This window comes from Nelusetta ayraudi, unplaced genomic scaffold (genome assembly GCF_046127955.1).
Source record: "Nelusetta ayraudi isolate G7.1 ecotype Tasmania unplaced genomic scaffold, CSIRO-AGI_Nayr_v1 ptg000004l, whole genome shotgun sequence".
NCBI classification, from domain to species: domain Eukaryota; kingdom Metazoa; phylum Chordata; class Actinopteri; order Tetraodontiformes; family Monacanthidae; genus Nelusetta; species Nelusetta ayraudi.
This window is the reverse complement of record NW_027466054.1, coordinates 6,755,925-6,768,976: the sequence shown is the minus strand read 5'-3', so window position 1 is coordinate 6,768,976 and position 13,052 is coordinate 6,755,925. Positions and strand designations below refer to the sequence as shown.

The following is a 13,052-nucleotide window of genomic DNA, read 5'->3' as shown; positions in this document are numbered from 1 at the left end:
CATGACAGCGACTAAATGCAATTTAGGCTCGTGGACAAAATCAAGACAACCTGCTGGAGTGTAAACTGGCGTGGGGCCCATTCTCTGCATCTTTTCTGCAGAATCAAGAGACCCTCCAGCCCCTACCTCACTAATGTGGCTCTCCTCCATGTTTTGTATCTTCCAGAGGAACTCCAGCCTGTCCGGGAGCACCAGAGGTGTGTACCAAGTGTCCGACCGGCGCTCCTCCCCGAGCACAGGGTACGTCAACCCAGTCCCACATATTTTCCCCCCAACTGCTTTCCGTGACAACTCCAATGCTGTGTAAAGCTCCACCGACTGAGAGGGAGAGAAATCAAAACAAGTTCCTTTTCAGTTTATTTATTTATTTATTTATTTATTTTGTTCTGTCAGTTTGTTTACTTCAAAAAAAATGTTCCGGCCTTCTGATCCTCCTGGAGATTTCTGAGACTGGACTCAGGCTGTCAGGAGAATTCAGTGCACTTCATCTTTCTAACCTTATGAGAGTAATGAAACACAGCCTGACAGTTATGTGGAAATAAAGCCAAGGCTCTCGGCTCCCGTGGCTTTTAAATCTCCTCCACCGCTTTTGTTGCCATAGGCCATTGGTTTTTTTCTTACTGCACCTCAGAAAAACACACAAACAAATGGCCGTAGTTGCAGCGTGTACCCTTGTACACTGTCACACTCTCCCTGTACTGTAACGTGGGGCTGCGCTTCTTAGCAACGCAATAAACGATTCATTTTCCGTTCCCTCAAAAGGAAGGTGCACCATGGAATCATTTTTGCGAGAAAAAAAAATCCAAATAATTGTTGTTTTCCTCAGTGTTGTTAAAATGGGGCTGTACTCCAGCACACTGGTTGATAGCATATTGCAGTAAAGAAGAGTGCGATGTGTGATGAAAGTGGCGCTGAGGTGCAGCTCAAGTGATTCTGGCTCTCTTTCAGGGTGGTTCAGATGAACAAACCTCTGACTAACCCGACTGTCCTTCCGAGCTGCTGTGTGAATGTGTCTCTGATCATGACGTCACAGAAAATCTGCGCAGTGTTCCCCACCGGAGCGTTTACGAACACACACATACGCTCCCAGCCGTCTGTCCTCCGGTTATTTTGGTCTGCAAACAGGATGTATGAAAGGTCATATTCATGTCTATGACACGTTGTTCTTGAGACTTGTGTCAATTTATATCCCGCTCGGCTGCCTAAATCTGCTGGTTTGGAAAATAAAACACCTGTCAATATCTCAGCATTTAAAAGACGGCATACCGAGCAGTGATTTCTAACAATAATTGTTTTTTCTAGAATCTAAACTGTCGATGAACTCCACAAATATTAGGAAATTGAACTTTTTAAAAGGTGCTGAAAGACTTCAAGTACCACCTTTTTGTGATGTCACAAAGGGAACTGATAGCACATAAGTACCTCTGCCTGCCAGCTGTTGGTTCTGTGGGCTCTGAGGCTATATACTGTACATATACTGTATATACAGTATATATATATATATATATATATATATATATATATATATATATATATATATATATGTATATATATATATATGTATATATATATATATATTTATATATATATATATATATATATATATATACTGTATATACAGTATATACATATATATACTGTATATACATATTTATTTATATTTATATCCTATTGTCTATATATGATCTAATGACCGATTTACATCACACCATTATTCTCTTACCTGAATGTGCATGTAGGACTAAAAGTGTTTTCACCTCCTTTGAAACTAGCTTCTAAATGTGTAATGACTCATAACTCTAACCCAGTTTGAGTGGTTGGAATCACAAACACACACACTCGTCTGTTGCATAACCCCTCGTCTCCTCCTCTGAGACGCACTCTTCCTTTCAGCAGTGACAAACTGTACCTGCTGTCTCATCCGTGCTCCTTCTACAGTTTTGCTCCTAAAATGATGAGTGTTGCTTCCAACCCTCTCTCGTCTTCTGATGTGGGAGAGAGGAGCAAAAGAAAAAAGCGTGAGAAAAAATGGCCCAGCAGTGTGAGACTGTTATTTAAGTGCTCATTACTTGTATTGACTGGAAGGTTATCTCAAGGAATGCAGCGGTACGCGTGGACAAAGCCGCTCTCATTCCGCAGTAAATCCTCCTACGGCTAAATTATATATAGATCTGTTTGGGTTTTTACAAGTGCACCCACCTCTCTACAGTGAAACAGCAACCCTCCCGTTCTCTTCTCCCCCAGTGGACATTAAAGGTGTCGCGTTTTGCCAAAGAGCCCTCGGAGACACAACGAGTAACGTTCAGTGTTTTTCTCAGAAACACTCGCGATGGTTCAGCTGAGAGTTTACAAGATGTGAAGGAAGGGAAATGGAAAATGCGTAGCCTCTTTCTGTCTTGAATTTTGGGGCTCTTTATTTATATTATTCATTCATTCATCTTTCATCCCCACTTACTCCTGCACTCAGGGTCACGGGGGTTTTGCTGGAACCTCTCAAGGCAAAGACAAAGAACCATTCACACACACACGCACACCCATGAACAATTTAAAGTTCTCAAAACACACATGTTTTTTTTTGGACTGTGGGGGCAACAGTGCTAAACACTGCACCACAGTGTTGTCCTTTTTATCAACATTTTTATTGTTTTTGCAAACAAGGGGGAGGGGCGTCTACAGACATTTTATATCATAAGAAATTGTGAAAAGAAAAGCAGAGAATTAAGAAAAACATCAGGTTGTTCGGACCATACATAATGAAATAAATATGCTCAGCAGGGAGATTGCAACAAAGATTGCATAGTAGTTGTTGCCCAAGAGATTATCCTTGACAAAATCAATGTTCCAATCTACGTCCGCTCTTGTCTTTTGCAGAGCCTCGGGCAGAATCAAATCTGTCTCGCAGGGTTCTGGAGGTTACGACAGCGACAGCATGGAGATGCATCCCATGGAGGAGTACAGCGAGGCGCAGTACTATCACATGCAGTGCCGGCTGGGTGAGGCCGGTTACGAGCGCTCCCCCGGATGCAGCGGCGGTGGCGTTGGATCGAGGAACTGGGGTCTCCGGAAGCAGGCCATCCAGAACTGGCAGCGGCGGCCCTACAGGAACAGCACGGAGGGCGAGGAGGGGGACGTGTCCGACGTAGCCTCCAGGACCACCGAGTCGGAGGTGGAGATGTGGGAGCAGGAGAGGAGGGCCGTGGCGGAGGTCCAGCAGTCTGCCGCTCCCTATCCCCACCACAGCAGGGCAGGATACCGACCCAACCCAGGTTAGCGCTCTGCAGCAGGACCTCCCAAACAGCATTAGCTTCTAGCCGGGGAACCCATTTACAAACCAACACACAATGCTACAAAATATCATCATCCACTTTTGAAATGTTTTTTCCTACTTTTATTTGCTATTCAATAATTGTTACATTTGTTTGGAATAACAATCCTATCAACTGACGCTGATCATCATACCCAATTTTCTGTCTGGCTGTGCTGCCTCATATTTTCAGACTTTAGTTGGCCAATTCTGAGCTTTTTTTGCAGCAGTGTCTTCCCCAGCCGGGGCGTCTGTGTGTTCCTTTGGTCTCTTTGTCGCAAACCTGACCATTGTGCACTAGCTAGGCTAGCTTGAGGAGCAAATCACTTTGATAAATGGCGCAAACGTCACGCGTGACACTATTAACAATGTTTTTGAGTGGCAGGTAATCGTGTGATATATTATTGTAGATTATATTTAATAATAATGATTAAACAATAATTGCTGAATAATAGTTATTATATATTATAATATTTATTTATTTATTTCTTATCTTTTCCGCTGCTCCCCCGAGGGGGCCATTTCCCCTATTTTGGAAAACCACCGTTGCACAGGACAACTTCACACCACTTATTTTTATACAAACACACACACACACACACACACACACACGCTTATCTAAGGGCCATCCAGCAGCTCAGACTCAAGGATTCACAGTGTGCAGGCCTTAAAATGCCTCCTGTGTGAGCACGGTGCAGACGTGGATGTGGGTCAGGTTGCGTCTCAGCCGCGGCGCTGCTGCTGCTGGAGCTGCTGCTGCTGGAGCTGCTGCTGCTGCTGCCGGAGCTGCTGCTGGCCGCAGCACACGTGCACACCGTCCCTGAACACGCAGGAACGAGCCGCTGCAGGGTGTTGACACAACATTGCAAGTACACTGAAAAATGACTCGCGCTTTATGGTTGTTTCATCATGCTGCTACCTAGTCAGAGGCGCCCAGTGCATCAACATCGCGTCACACATGCGTTAATACAGATGGAGATTTTTTTTTTCAAAAGTAGAATGTTTTCATTTGGACTTCCTGACGTGAAATGATATTAGCTGAACTATTTCTGTGCATTTATTAATATATCACCAAAATGCAACATTAACACCACATTATCAGGTAGAGATATTTATAAGAGAGACAAAGTACAACTAGTATGAGTCCATTGATGTGTTAAGGAACTTAACTTTGTGCTTTCTTTGTCTTTGGCAGTGGGAGAGTGTGCTTTATGTCATAACTGCCACTTAATTCAGGCATCACTTCCCTTTTTGAGTTTGAATGGGTGTCAAACTCAAATAATTGTTAGTCCACACTGGGAGCGCTGGTCTGACAGGCTCTCTGCTGTTCCTTTGCTGCCACCTCACTGGTGCTGAGCCCCTCTGATGCGTGTCTGGTGTACCAGATGTCCGTCGCTGCGCCCTGATGGCATAACGACAAACTACGTACCAAAAATAACACGCATGTGGTGTTTTGTTGGTCTGGTTGGACTTGTGGGTACGCTGCTCAACACTGCCCCCACGGATGGTCCTGCTGCATGTGCTTCTCATCCATTAGCTCATTGTGAGGGGATTGACGGGAACATAACCTTGTGTGTTAGATATGCACGGTGCAGTTCTTAAACTATAGTTTCACAATGCTGTGCTTTGGATGTCTGCAAGTTAGAAATATTTTAGAAATCTTTTTTCCTTCCTATGTTTCTTCACCGAAAGGAACCTTTAAATGCTAAATGTGAGCCATATCAGGGCACCGGTTATGAATGCACAGATTGGACATCATGATAAAATAACTGCTTGTGCTCCTTGCGGGCCTCCTCTCACACACCAGGTGCACTGATGCACTCTGGGAAGGAGCGAAACAGGGCCGGAGATCCGTGACAAGATCGTATTCCTCCGTGACAACCTCGTTAACGCTGAGATTTTCTCCCGTCGCACGCCAACATGTGACTGGCATTCCTCTGCTCTGACGTAGTTCTCCTTATTGGGGCAATTATTTTTTTTGCCATGTTTCCATGTTTCAATCAGATGGCACGCATCTACAAACACCCCTCCCAGCATGCAACACACGGATTGGCTTTTTTAGCTCCTGTGGCAGTCTTGAGCGTAGGTGGGGTGTGTGTGAGAAAGAAAGAGGGAGAGAAGAGAAGAGCGTGGAAGCAATGGTTCAAAGCCCTGATGGTTTCAAGCAAACGCCTTCCAAGGCCAAAGATGAAGTGAATCATCTCGGAGCGATCCTGCTTGAAGGAATATGACTCGGGCTTTGGACCGAACACATGGCATTAGTGGCTAGGGAGAAAAACAGAGAATGAAATGAAACGAGAGAAGGAAGAAGGAAATTATATAATCTCATGAATGGTTTTCTTGCAGTTTGGCGCCACCATGTGGCTAGGAATGTGGTTTTAGGTGACGTTGATCTGCTTTAGAAAAGTGCATCTCAACTAAAATAGTCCACTTGATCTATTTTTTTTAAATATACAAGGGCTTTGATTTGAAAGTTATCATTTATCAGTTAATTTATGTCCAAACGAATCAGTTTTAGTTTATAGGAAATATATCAGTTATCATTGTGTGTGAGGAGTTACTAAAGGGAATGATCAAACAAAAGAAATGTAGTCAAAAGAAGCGCTTGTGTCAGTATATTCAACATATATAAAGTTGTAATGGTAATAGGGTGTGAAGTCAGCCAGCACACACAACAATAGCAAGGATGTATGTTGCCAAATACAGATTCTTGACAGGTTATTATTTGCTGGAAGTGATGAACACTGGGAGTGATGGGTAGAATGGGAGGCAGAACTGCAGTCAGCTGAGGTTAAAAAGCTCATTTATTTCCTCCGCTATTTTTTCTATTTCAGCAGCTTGTGTTTGGCCTGTGAGGCAGCTGCCTGCTCGTCGTTTTTAAGGACTTTTGAGCGCTTGATGTCGGTATATACTGTAGGCTTGACAGCAGCAGCTTTTCTCGTGTTCAGGATCACTTCCTCCTGGCAATGACTGAAGAGTAAACAGGATAGTGTGTGCAGCCAAACAAGGGCAAGCCATTGGTATCACTCTTTGATAGACCAACAGTTTAAAGTAAAGTTCAGTCTACAGAAATAATTGCATTATACATGGGAATATCTTTAAACATGTCCTCAGGTTCATAATATTTTCACATATTTCCAACAGCCCTCACATTATTGCAAGTTAAAACTCTTTTTCACGACTGCTTCACTCAAGGCTTCCGTCTTCCCGCAGGACGTCCTGACGGTGTATACAAGCCGTGCCGCCACGAAAAGAGCCCCTCCAAATCCAACGAGGTGATCAGCCCGGAGATCCTGAAGATGCGCGCAGCCCTCTTCTGCATCTTCACCTACCTGGACACCAAAACCCTGCTGAGAGCCGCAGAGGTCTGCCGGGACTGGAGGTTCGTGGCCCGCCACCCCGCCGTGTGGACCAGAGTGCTGCTGGAGAACGCTCGCATTTCTTCCAAGGTGCGTAATCCCATAATCACTGTATATGTGTGTGTGTGTGTGTGTGTGTGTGGTCTGCCAGGGGGATTTACCAAGCAGCAAGTTGAGGTGCACTGAGCTAGATTTCCCTTCTTTTTTCTTTTCTTTTTTTTTTTTTTTACCACAAATGAGATTTACCCAATTAATCTCCGTGTTTCTCCCCGCAGTTTCTGAGCATCCTGTCCCAGTGGTGCACTCAGACGCACTCGCTCATCCTGCAAAACCTTAAACCGAGACAGCGAGGGAAGAAGGAAAGCAAGGAGGATTACCTGAAAAGCACACGGTGAGACTCTCCTTGCTGCACGCGCGATGGAGGACGAGCTGCGAAAAAGCTGCGCAGAACGCCGGTCCTTTCAGGGGACCTAATCCAATTAACTATTCTATTATTGTGTCGTGCTCCGCATCTCAAACCACTCTCCGGCGGTGATTGATGAGGGGAGGCTGACAAGAGGAACATGAGTGAATAAATCAAAAGTCTAGACGTGGGTTTGATTGTGATTGGCGCGGACATTATCAGAGTTTGCCTCCTGTTCAAAGTTACTGCCGCATCTTGAAGTTGTGCGTGAGGTCTGACAGAGAGCGCCGGCCTCTTTCAGACTGTTTGGCTCGTGCACGCGCTGCCACTGGAAGTACAGCATTCACTTTATGTGGAGCCTTCGTCTCCCTTTTGCATCTCAGTGGCTGTCTGGAGGAAGGTCTGGAGGCGCTGCTGAAGGCCTCGGGAAGCAACCTGCTGATTCTGAAGATCTCCCACTGCCCCAACCTGCTGACCGACCGCTCCCTCTGGCTGGCCAGCTGCTACTGCCGGGCTCTGCAGGCTGTAACCTACAGGTGGGTCGGCTGCCAGGTCACGCAGAGACCCCAAGTGACCATCGCCCTCGTTCATCTACACCCCAGTGGTGGGTCTGACAATGCCGTGTGTGTGTCATGTAATTGCCCCCCCTCAGGAGCGCCACTGACCCGGTCGGCCAAGAGGTGATCTGGGCCTTGGGAGCAGGTTGTAGAGACATAATCTCACTGCAGGTCGCGCCATTACACCCATGGTAATAGACACAGACATTCTGCATGTCCAACTGTGTGTATTGCTGGTCATTAAGTCACTGACTGACTGCACCTTGTCTCCTTCAGCCAACAACCTGCCCGTTTCAGCAACAGGTGCCTGCAGACAATTGGAAGATGTTGGCCACACCTCCGCGCCCTCGGTGTGGGTGGGGCTGGATGTGGCGTTCAGGGTCTGGCCTCATTAGGTAAATCTGGCATGATGTGGAACAGCCAGTTTTTGCTATTGTTGAACAGACGTGTGAAAACTTGGAATGCTAATCACATCGTTGCACTGTTTTTTCTAGAGGCTAATGTCAAATCAAATGAAAGTGATTGAACATTGCCATCTGCCCGCTGGTATTTGTTTATTTTCACACTAACACACCCCGCCCACTCCCCCTGTGTTTCTCCCTCACTTGGCTCCAGCGAGGAACTGCATGCGCCTGCAGGTTCTGGAGTTGGATCACGTGAGTGAGATCAACCAGGAGGTGGCAGCAGAGGTCTGCAGAGAGGGCTTGAAAGGCCTGGAGATGCTTGTGCTCACCTCCACGCCTGTCACCCCGAAGGCACTGCTCCACTTCAACAGTGAGTATGAAGACTGACAGTGTCAGTTAAAGCTGAAACCACCTATAGGACCATGTCAGTTAAATTACTGAGCATCTCTCCACCGCCAGTGCTATATAACACCTAGATATCTAATGCTGACTGAATCCTTGTTCCATATGTGTAGGCGTTTGCCGCAACCTGAAGTCCGTTGTGGTTCAGATTGGTATAGAAGATTACTTTGAGGACCCCAACAGCCCTGAGGCAAGAAAACTATTTGACGAGATGGTCAACAAGCTGCAGGTAACAACTCCTTCTGCCTTACATTGAATTTGTGATATTTAAGCACCTGAACATTTTTCTTTTCAAGCAGTTGAAATTAAAGGGTCTCAGTTCCTGACTGAGTGTATATGCTGTATATAAATTATGAAGAACGTACACGATTGATTGATGTGTACACGGTAAGCCATGATCATGAAAGGCCCCACACCATACTATTTTTTAAAGATATTTTCTTTCAGTTCCAGGGGGTTAGTGTCACATAAATAATAATTAAACAAAACAAAAAATCTGTTGGCTGACACCCAACAACTTTGCAGAGTTGTTGATGGTCTTTGTGACATCATACAAGGCACATTTCTACAATTATGTATCTTTTGAAGCAAATTCTAGCTATTCTGGATCCTGGCTAAAGTGCAATGATTAGATGAAAATTTGTGAATGTGTTAAAAGAAGCAAACTAACTAACAGACAACCACGTCACCCTTGACTCGGTGAACAGGAAGTTTGTACAAGTTAATTGACGTCAACCTTCTATAAAAGCTTGAGTGTCTTTTTCCAGCCATTTCCTCTTAACATTGCACCGCCATCGTGCATATGACTAACAAAAGGAAAAGCTGAAGATAAAACACATCTAAGTTTATCATGGGCGCACACCGTTTAAACCATGACTCAGCCTTTTGAAGTCCCAGTGATCACCAGTGTGCGGATGCACTGCAGCAAAGTCAGCCAGGCAGGGGCCCACTGTGAGAGGCCCGGGTCACTGGTGTAGCTGGGCACACACACAAACAGAGATAGAAAAGCTGTGAAATCCCAGGTTCTTTTTTTGTTCTGTTTTTATGAGTCAGTTTACAGTGTGATCGTCTTGGATATCGTGCTCAAGATGGTGGGTGTGCTCGCAGCAGTTATGCAATCCCACCAAAAAGCTGCAAACGGCTCCGATTTATTTTTGTAGCTCCCTCCTCTATGTTTTCTGTGAAAAGACAGCCAGAGACGTCCTCTAGTGTTTAATCACCTTTCATGAAGTGGATTTCGAGAGGCAAATACGAATGCGAGACGGTTATCTTTTTATTTAAATGCCCCATATTGTGTAACGTCTTTTCACTTCTCTTGAGAGATGACACACAAAGGGGGATTTGAGTGGCTGATGTAAAAAAAGATTCAATTAATTCATTATACTCGCCTTTTCAGGACTATTAGAACCTTTTTTATGTCTTAATTTGTTTCAGGCTCTGAAGAAGAGGCCCGGCTTCTCCAAAATCCTCCACGTCAAGGCGGACAGTCTCTGCTAACAGCTTTTGTGTCCGTTCCTCGAATCCCGGAGAGGCACCAGAGAGAAAGCACTTGATTCCAGTCAATCAAAAGCCTACAGCTGTAAAGAACGCCCACGCAGTGGGGCTGAGAACATCTGCAGCAGCCACAGATACAGCTGAAGGTTGCCAGGGTTCAAAGGTCCATGTGCATACTCCACTAGAACAACCTTCAAAGAGAACAGTCCCTTCATTTTTCCAGGAAGAGGCAATCAAGACCTCCCCCTCGCTGGTTATCACTGAAAATCAGTCGGGAGGCTTGTTTGGACGGCGTGTATCATGTGTCTGGAGGCAAGCAGCGACTGAAATATGCCAACCGAACTGTCGAGTTCCTCCTTTTTTGCTTTCACCTGGAAAATGAATGGTTTCAACACATAGAGTCTGCTCCTATTCCTTCAAAAGCCCGGTACCGGGTGACAGCGTTGCACTTAACTGTCTGCGAGCCATTCAGGGTGCGACATGTACCTTGAGACAGCTCTAAATACCGACAGCACGTGGGCAGGAGCACAATATAAAGAGAACACACAGTACATTTCTGCAAAAGTACAAGGTTAAAAGTCTTTTGACAGGAGCTTTTTGAATGCGTGTGCTGATGAACGAATGCAGAGTGCCGACGACTGAAAAACAGTTCCTGAGGACCCACGGACAAGTTTCCAACACTTACTGCCTGCTACTGCCGAGCAGGAAGATAAAGAGCGCCGCCACTTGGAAAAAGAACAAGGGACTAACACACAAAGCTGACAGTTCTGATGAGTTCAGCCTCACGCTTCTTTCACAAACTGAGCATTTCAAAACGTCGTCTGTTCCACCTGTCTAAGGCATCTCTTCCATTTTACCTGGAAAAAACAAGGTGGTGCCATTCATAGCAGCGCCCGCAATCTCTTCAGTTTCCTCCAACGTGCCAATAATAAAGAAAGAGGAGCCTCTTCAATGCAAAAGGAACCCACAGTTTTTGCTGTGGCAATTGGGTGCGAGCAGCTCTTACTGCACAATATGCGTGTTTCCAGTGTTTATATAGCTGGTGGGTTTCATATGTCACCACAGTCAACAGTGCCATTCACATTAAAAGTTCTTATCCATGGACTTAAAAAAAAACAAACACGAAGGAAAAGGAAACAAGAAAACGACTTGTTTGTATTTTGAGCTGTGTGCTCTGGCTCCCTCTGCTGGCTTTCCCATGCAAATTACACAGCTGGTGTGCTGTACTGCAGAAAACGGTGAAGGTCTGCGACTCACTTTCAGGTCTGATTTGCTGCATTCGTCGCTACACTTGAGTTTTGGGGTACGATGGGGGAATCTCAATAAGTATAAGTAGCAATACTTTGCTGTGGTCATACTTGCTGTACACAGGCGATAACTCCCAACATCTTTCTGTGGAGTTACTTGGTCCTCCAGGTCACGTGACACTATTGGCACTGAAGTGCTCTGGGAATTCTAGACATAAAATACCATTATGTTAGGATGTGATGTTTCATCACAGCCTGGGGGGGAATGCTGTCCTTCACGGGACGGCACAGGTTTGGGCCTTGTTCTTACAAAACTGGGACAAAGCATTTACACTACAGAGGAGGGCTTTCTTATGGAAAGGGTGGAAAGCATCTATTATAACATCAGAGATGAAGAGGTGTCCAACTATTTAGTCATTTTCATGGCAAAGATCGACTGGCTGCCGTCTTTCCTTGCAGGCAGGAAACGGTTAACAATGTTAATTTGATTGAAATTTGTTTAGATTACACAGGAATTCATTATTGAACAAGCCGGGTGACTAATCTGCATAAAACATCCTCGTTAGTGGCGGCCCTCATTGATAAACACAATTTCAGTGCAATTCCAATTCTGTGTCCTCAGAGAGTCTTTGTTTCAGTAGCATTGGGCCAGAGCGGAGACGCCAAACACACCATCAGTGTACTGAACCGTGGCATTGGGAGGGTGTTTATTTGCTTTCGAGTGCACAGCCCAATGCCGTTCAATCCTTGAAAAAAAAAAACACTGAACTTCAACACGGCAAACCCTGTTGGACATTAGCAATCACAGAGCCATAACGTGACACGTTGCTGTGGAAATGCTCGGCAGGCTCTGGAGGCTGAATACTGGCTCTGCTGGTCACTGCTGCAAGTCAAAATGTTTTGGTTTTTTTAATTTTGTGTAGCTGCATATAAGGGTGATGATGTTTCAGGTTAAAGTGTGATATCAGTCGTGGATGCCATTCACTTCATGTTCTTCCAATACTGATTATTGATACTAAACCGCCGCTCTGTTTCCTTCAAGCGAACTGCATTTACAGTAGACCAGTGCAATGCTACTTACAAAACTAAGGCACGCAACACAAAGCACTTGTTGATTTTCAATTTTAGACAATCCCACCCTCGCTCTCTGCTGACCTGTATATAATGTTTGTAGAAAAGACAAATTCTGAAAAAAAAAGAAAAAGAAATAAATGAAAAAAGGAAACCATCATTTGATGTTATATAATATTAAGGTCATACTTCTGGGTGGAAAACAGTTTTACAGCTCTTCATTCTTTAAATCCAAAGTGGGATGGAGGATAAATATAGAGAATTATATTATGTATAACAGTAGTGTTGAAATTGCAGTTGTGTCATAGATACTTTATATTAAATGTGCATCAGATTCATATAGAGATGGAAATTATTATGAAGAGGATAATTCAGCTATTTATTTCTATAAAAAAAAAAAGAGCGCTGTGTATAATGTTGGCATGTTTGTGTTGAGCATCAATCATTGAGTTGCCTTCTTAACTGTTCTGCTACTGTGACCAGAAAATAAGTAGATGTTTAAAGAGCTTTGATTGCCTGCAGGTTTAAAAAGTTTCTCTTTCTTTGACCTAGTCTGTTGTTGCACTAGTGAGTTTAAAAAAAGAAGATATTTCAGATGTTTATTATAAAAGTGCTGTTTTTATGTTCATTATAAATATATTGATGCACTTTTGTTGCGGAACATTTTTATCAGCCCGTTGGTCATCTAAGTCAGAAATAACACTCTTCCTATCTGCCTGGCCTGTCAAACAGACTATTTACACACGTGGTTAACTTCATAGGGGAGGTGGATTTCTGGAAAAGACGGGAACCACATCCAAGCTTTGCGACA

At 44.5% G+C, this 13,052-nt stretch overlaps 1 protein-coding gene across 1 annotated transcript in view; it reads left to right on the top strand.

The window, feature by feature from the left end:
- fbxo41 (F-box protein 41) overlaps positions 1-12,425 on the top strand; it is a 40,363-nt gene extending 27,938 nt beyond the window's left edge. The window contains exons 5-14 of the mRNA XM_076031875.1: positions 167-240; positions 2,872-3,266; positions 6,518-6,753; positions 6,939-7,054; positions 7,450-7,602; positions 7,719-7,814; positions 7,900-8,018; positions 8,239-8,397; positions 8,543-8,658; positions 9,864-12,425. Of these exons, the coding sequence (XP_075887990.1) occupies positions 167-240; positions 2,872-3,266; positions 6,518-6,753; positions 6,939-7,054; positions 7,450-7,602; positions 7,719-7,814; positions 7,900-8,018; positions 8,239-8,397; positions 8,543-8,658; positions 9,864-9,926 (1,527 nt within the window). The 3' untranslated portion in view covers positions 9,927-12,425. The remainder of the gene's footprint in view (positions 1-166; positions 241-2,871; positions 3,267-6,517; positions 6,754-6,938; positions 7,055-7,449; positions 7,603-7,718; positions 7,815-7,899; positions 8,019-8,238; positions 8,398-8,542; positions 8,659-9,863) is intronic.
- Positions 12,426-13,052: the final 627 nt, after the last annotated feature.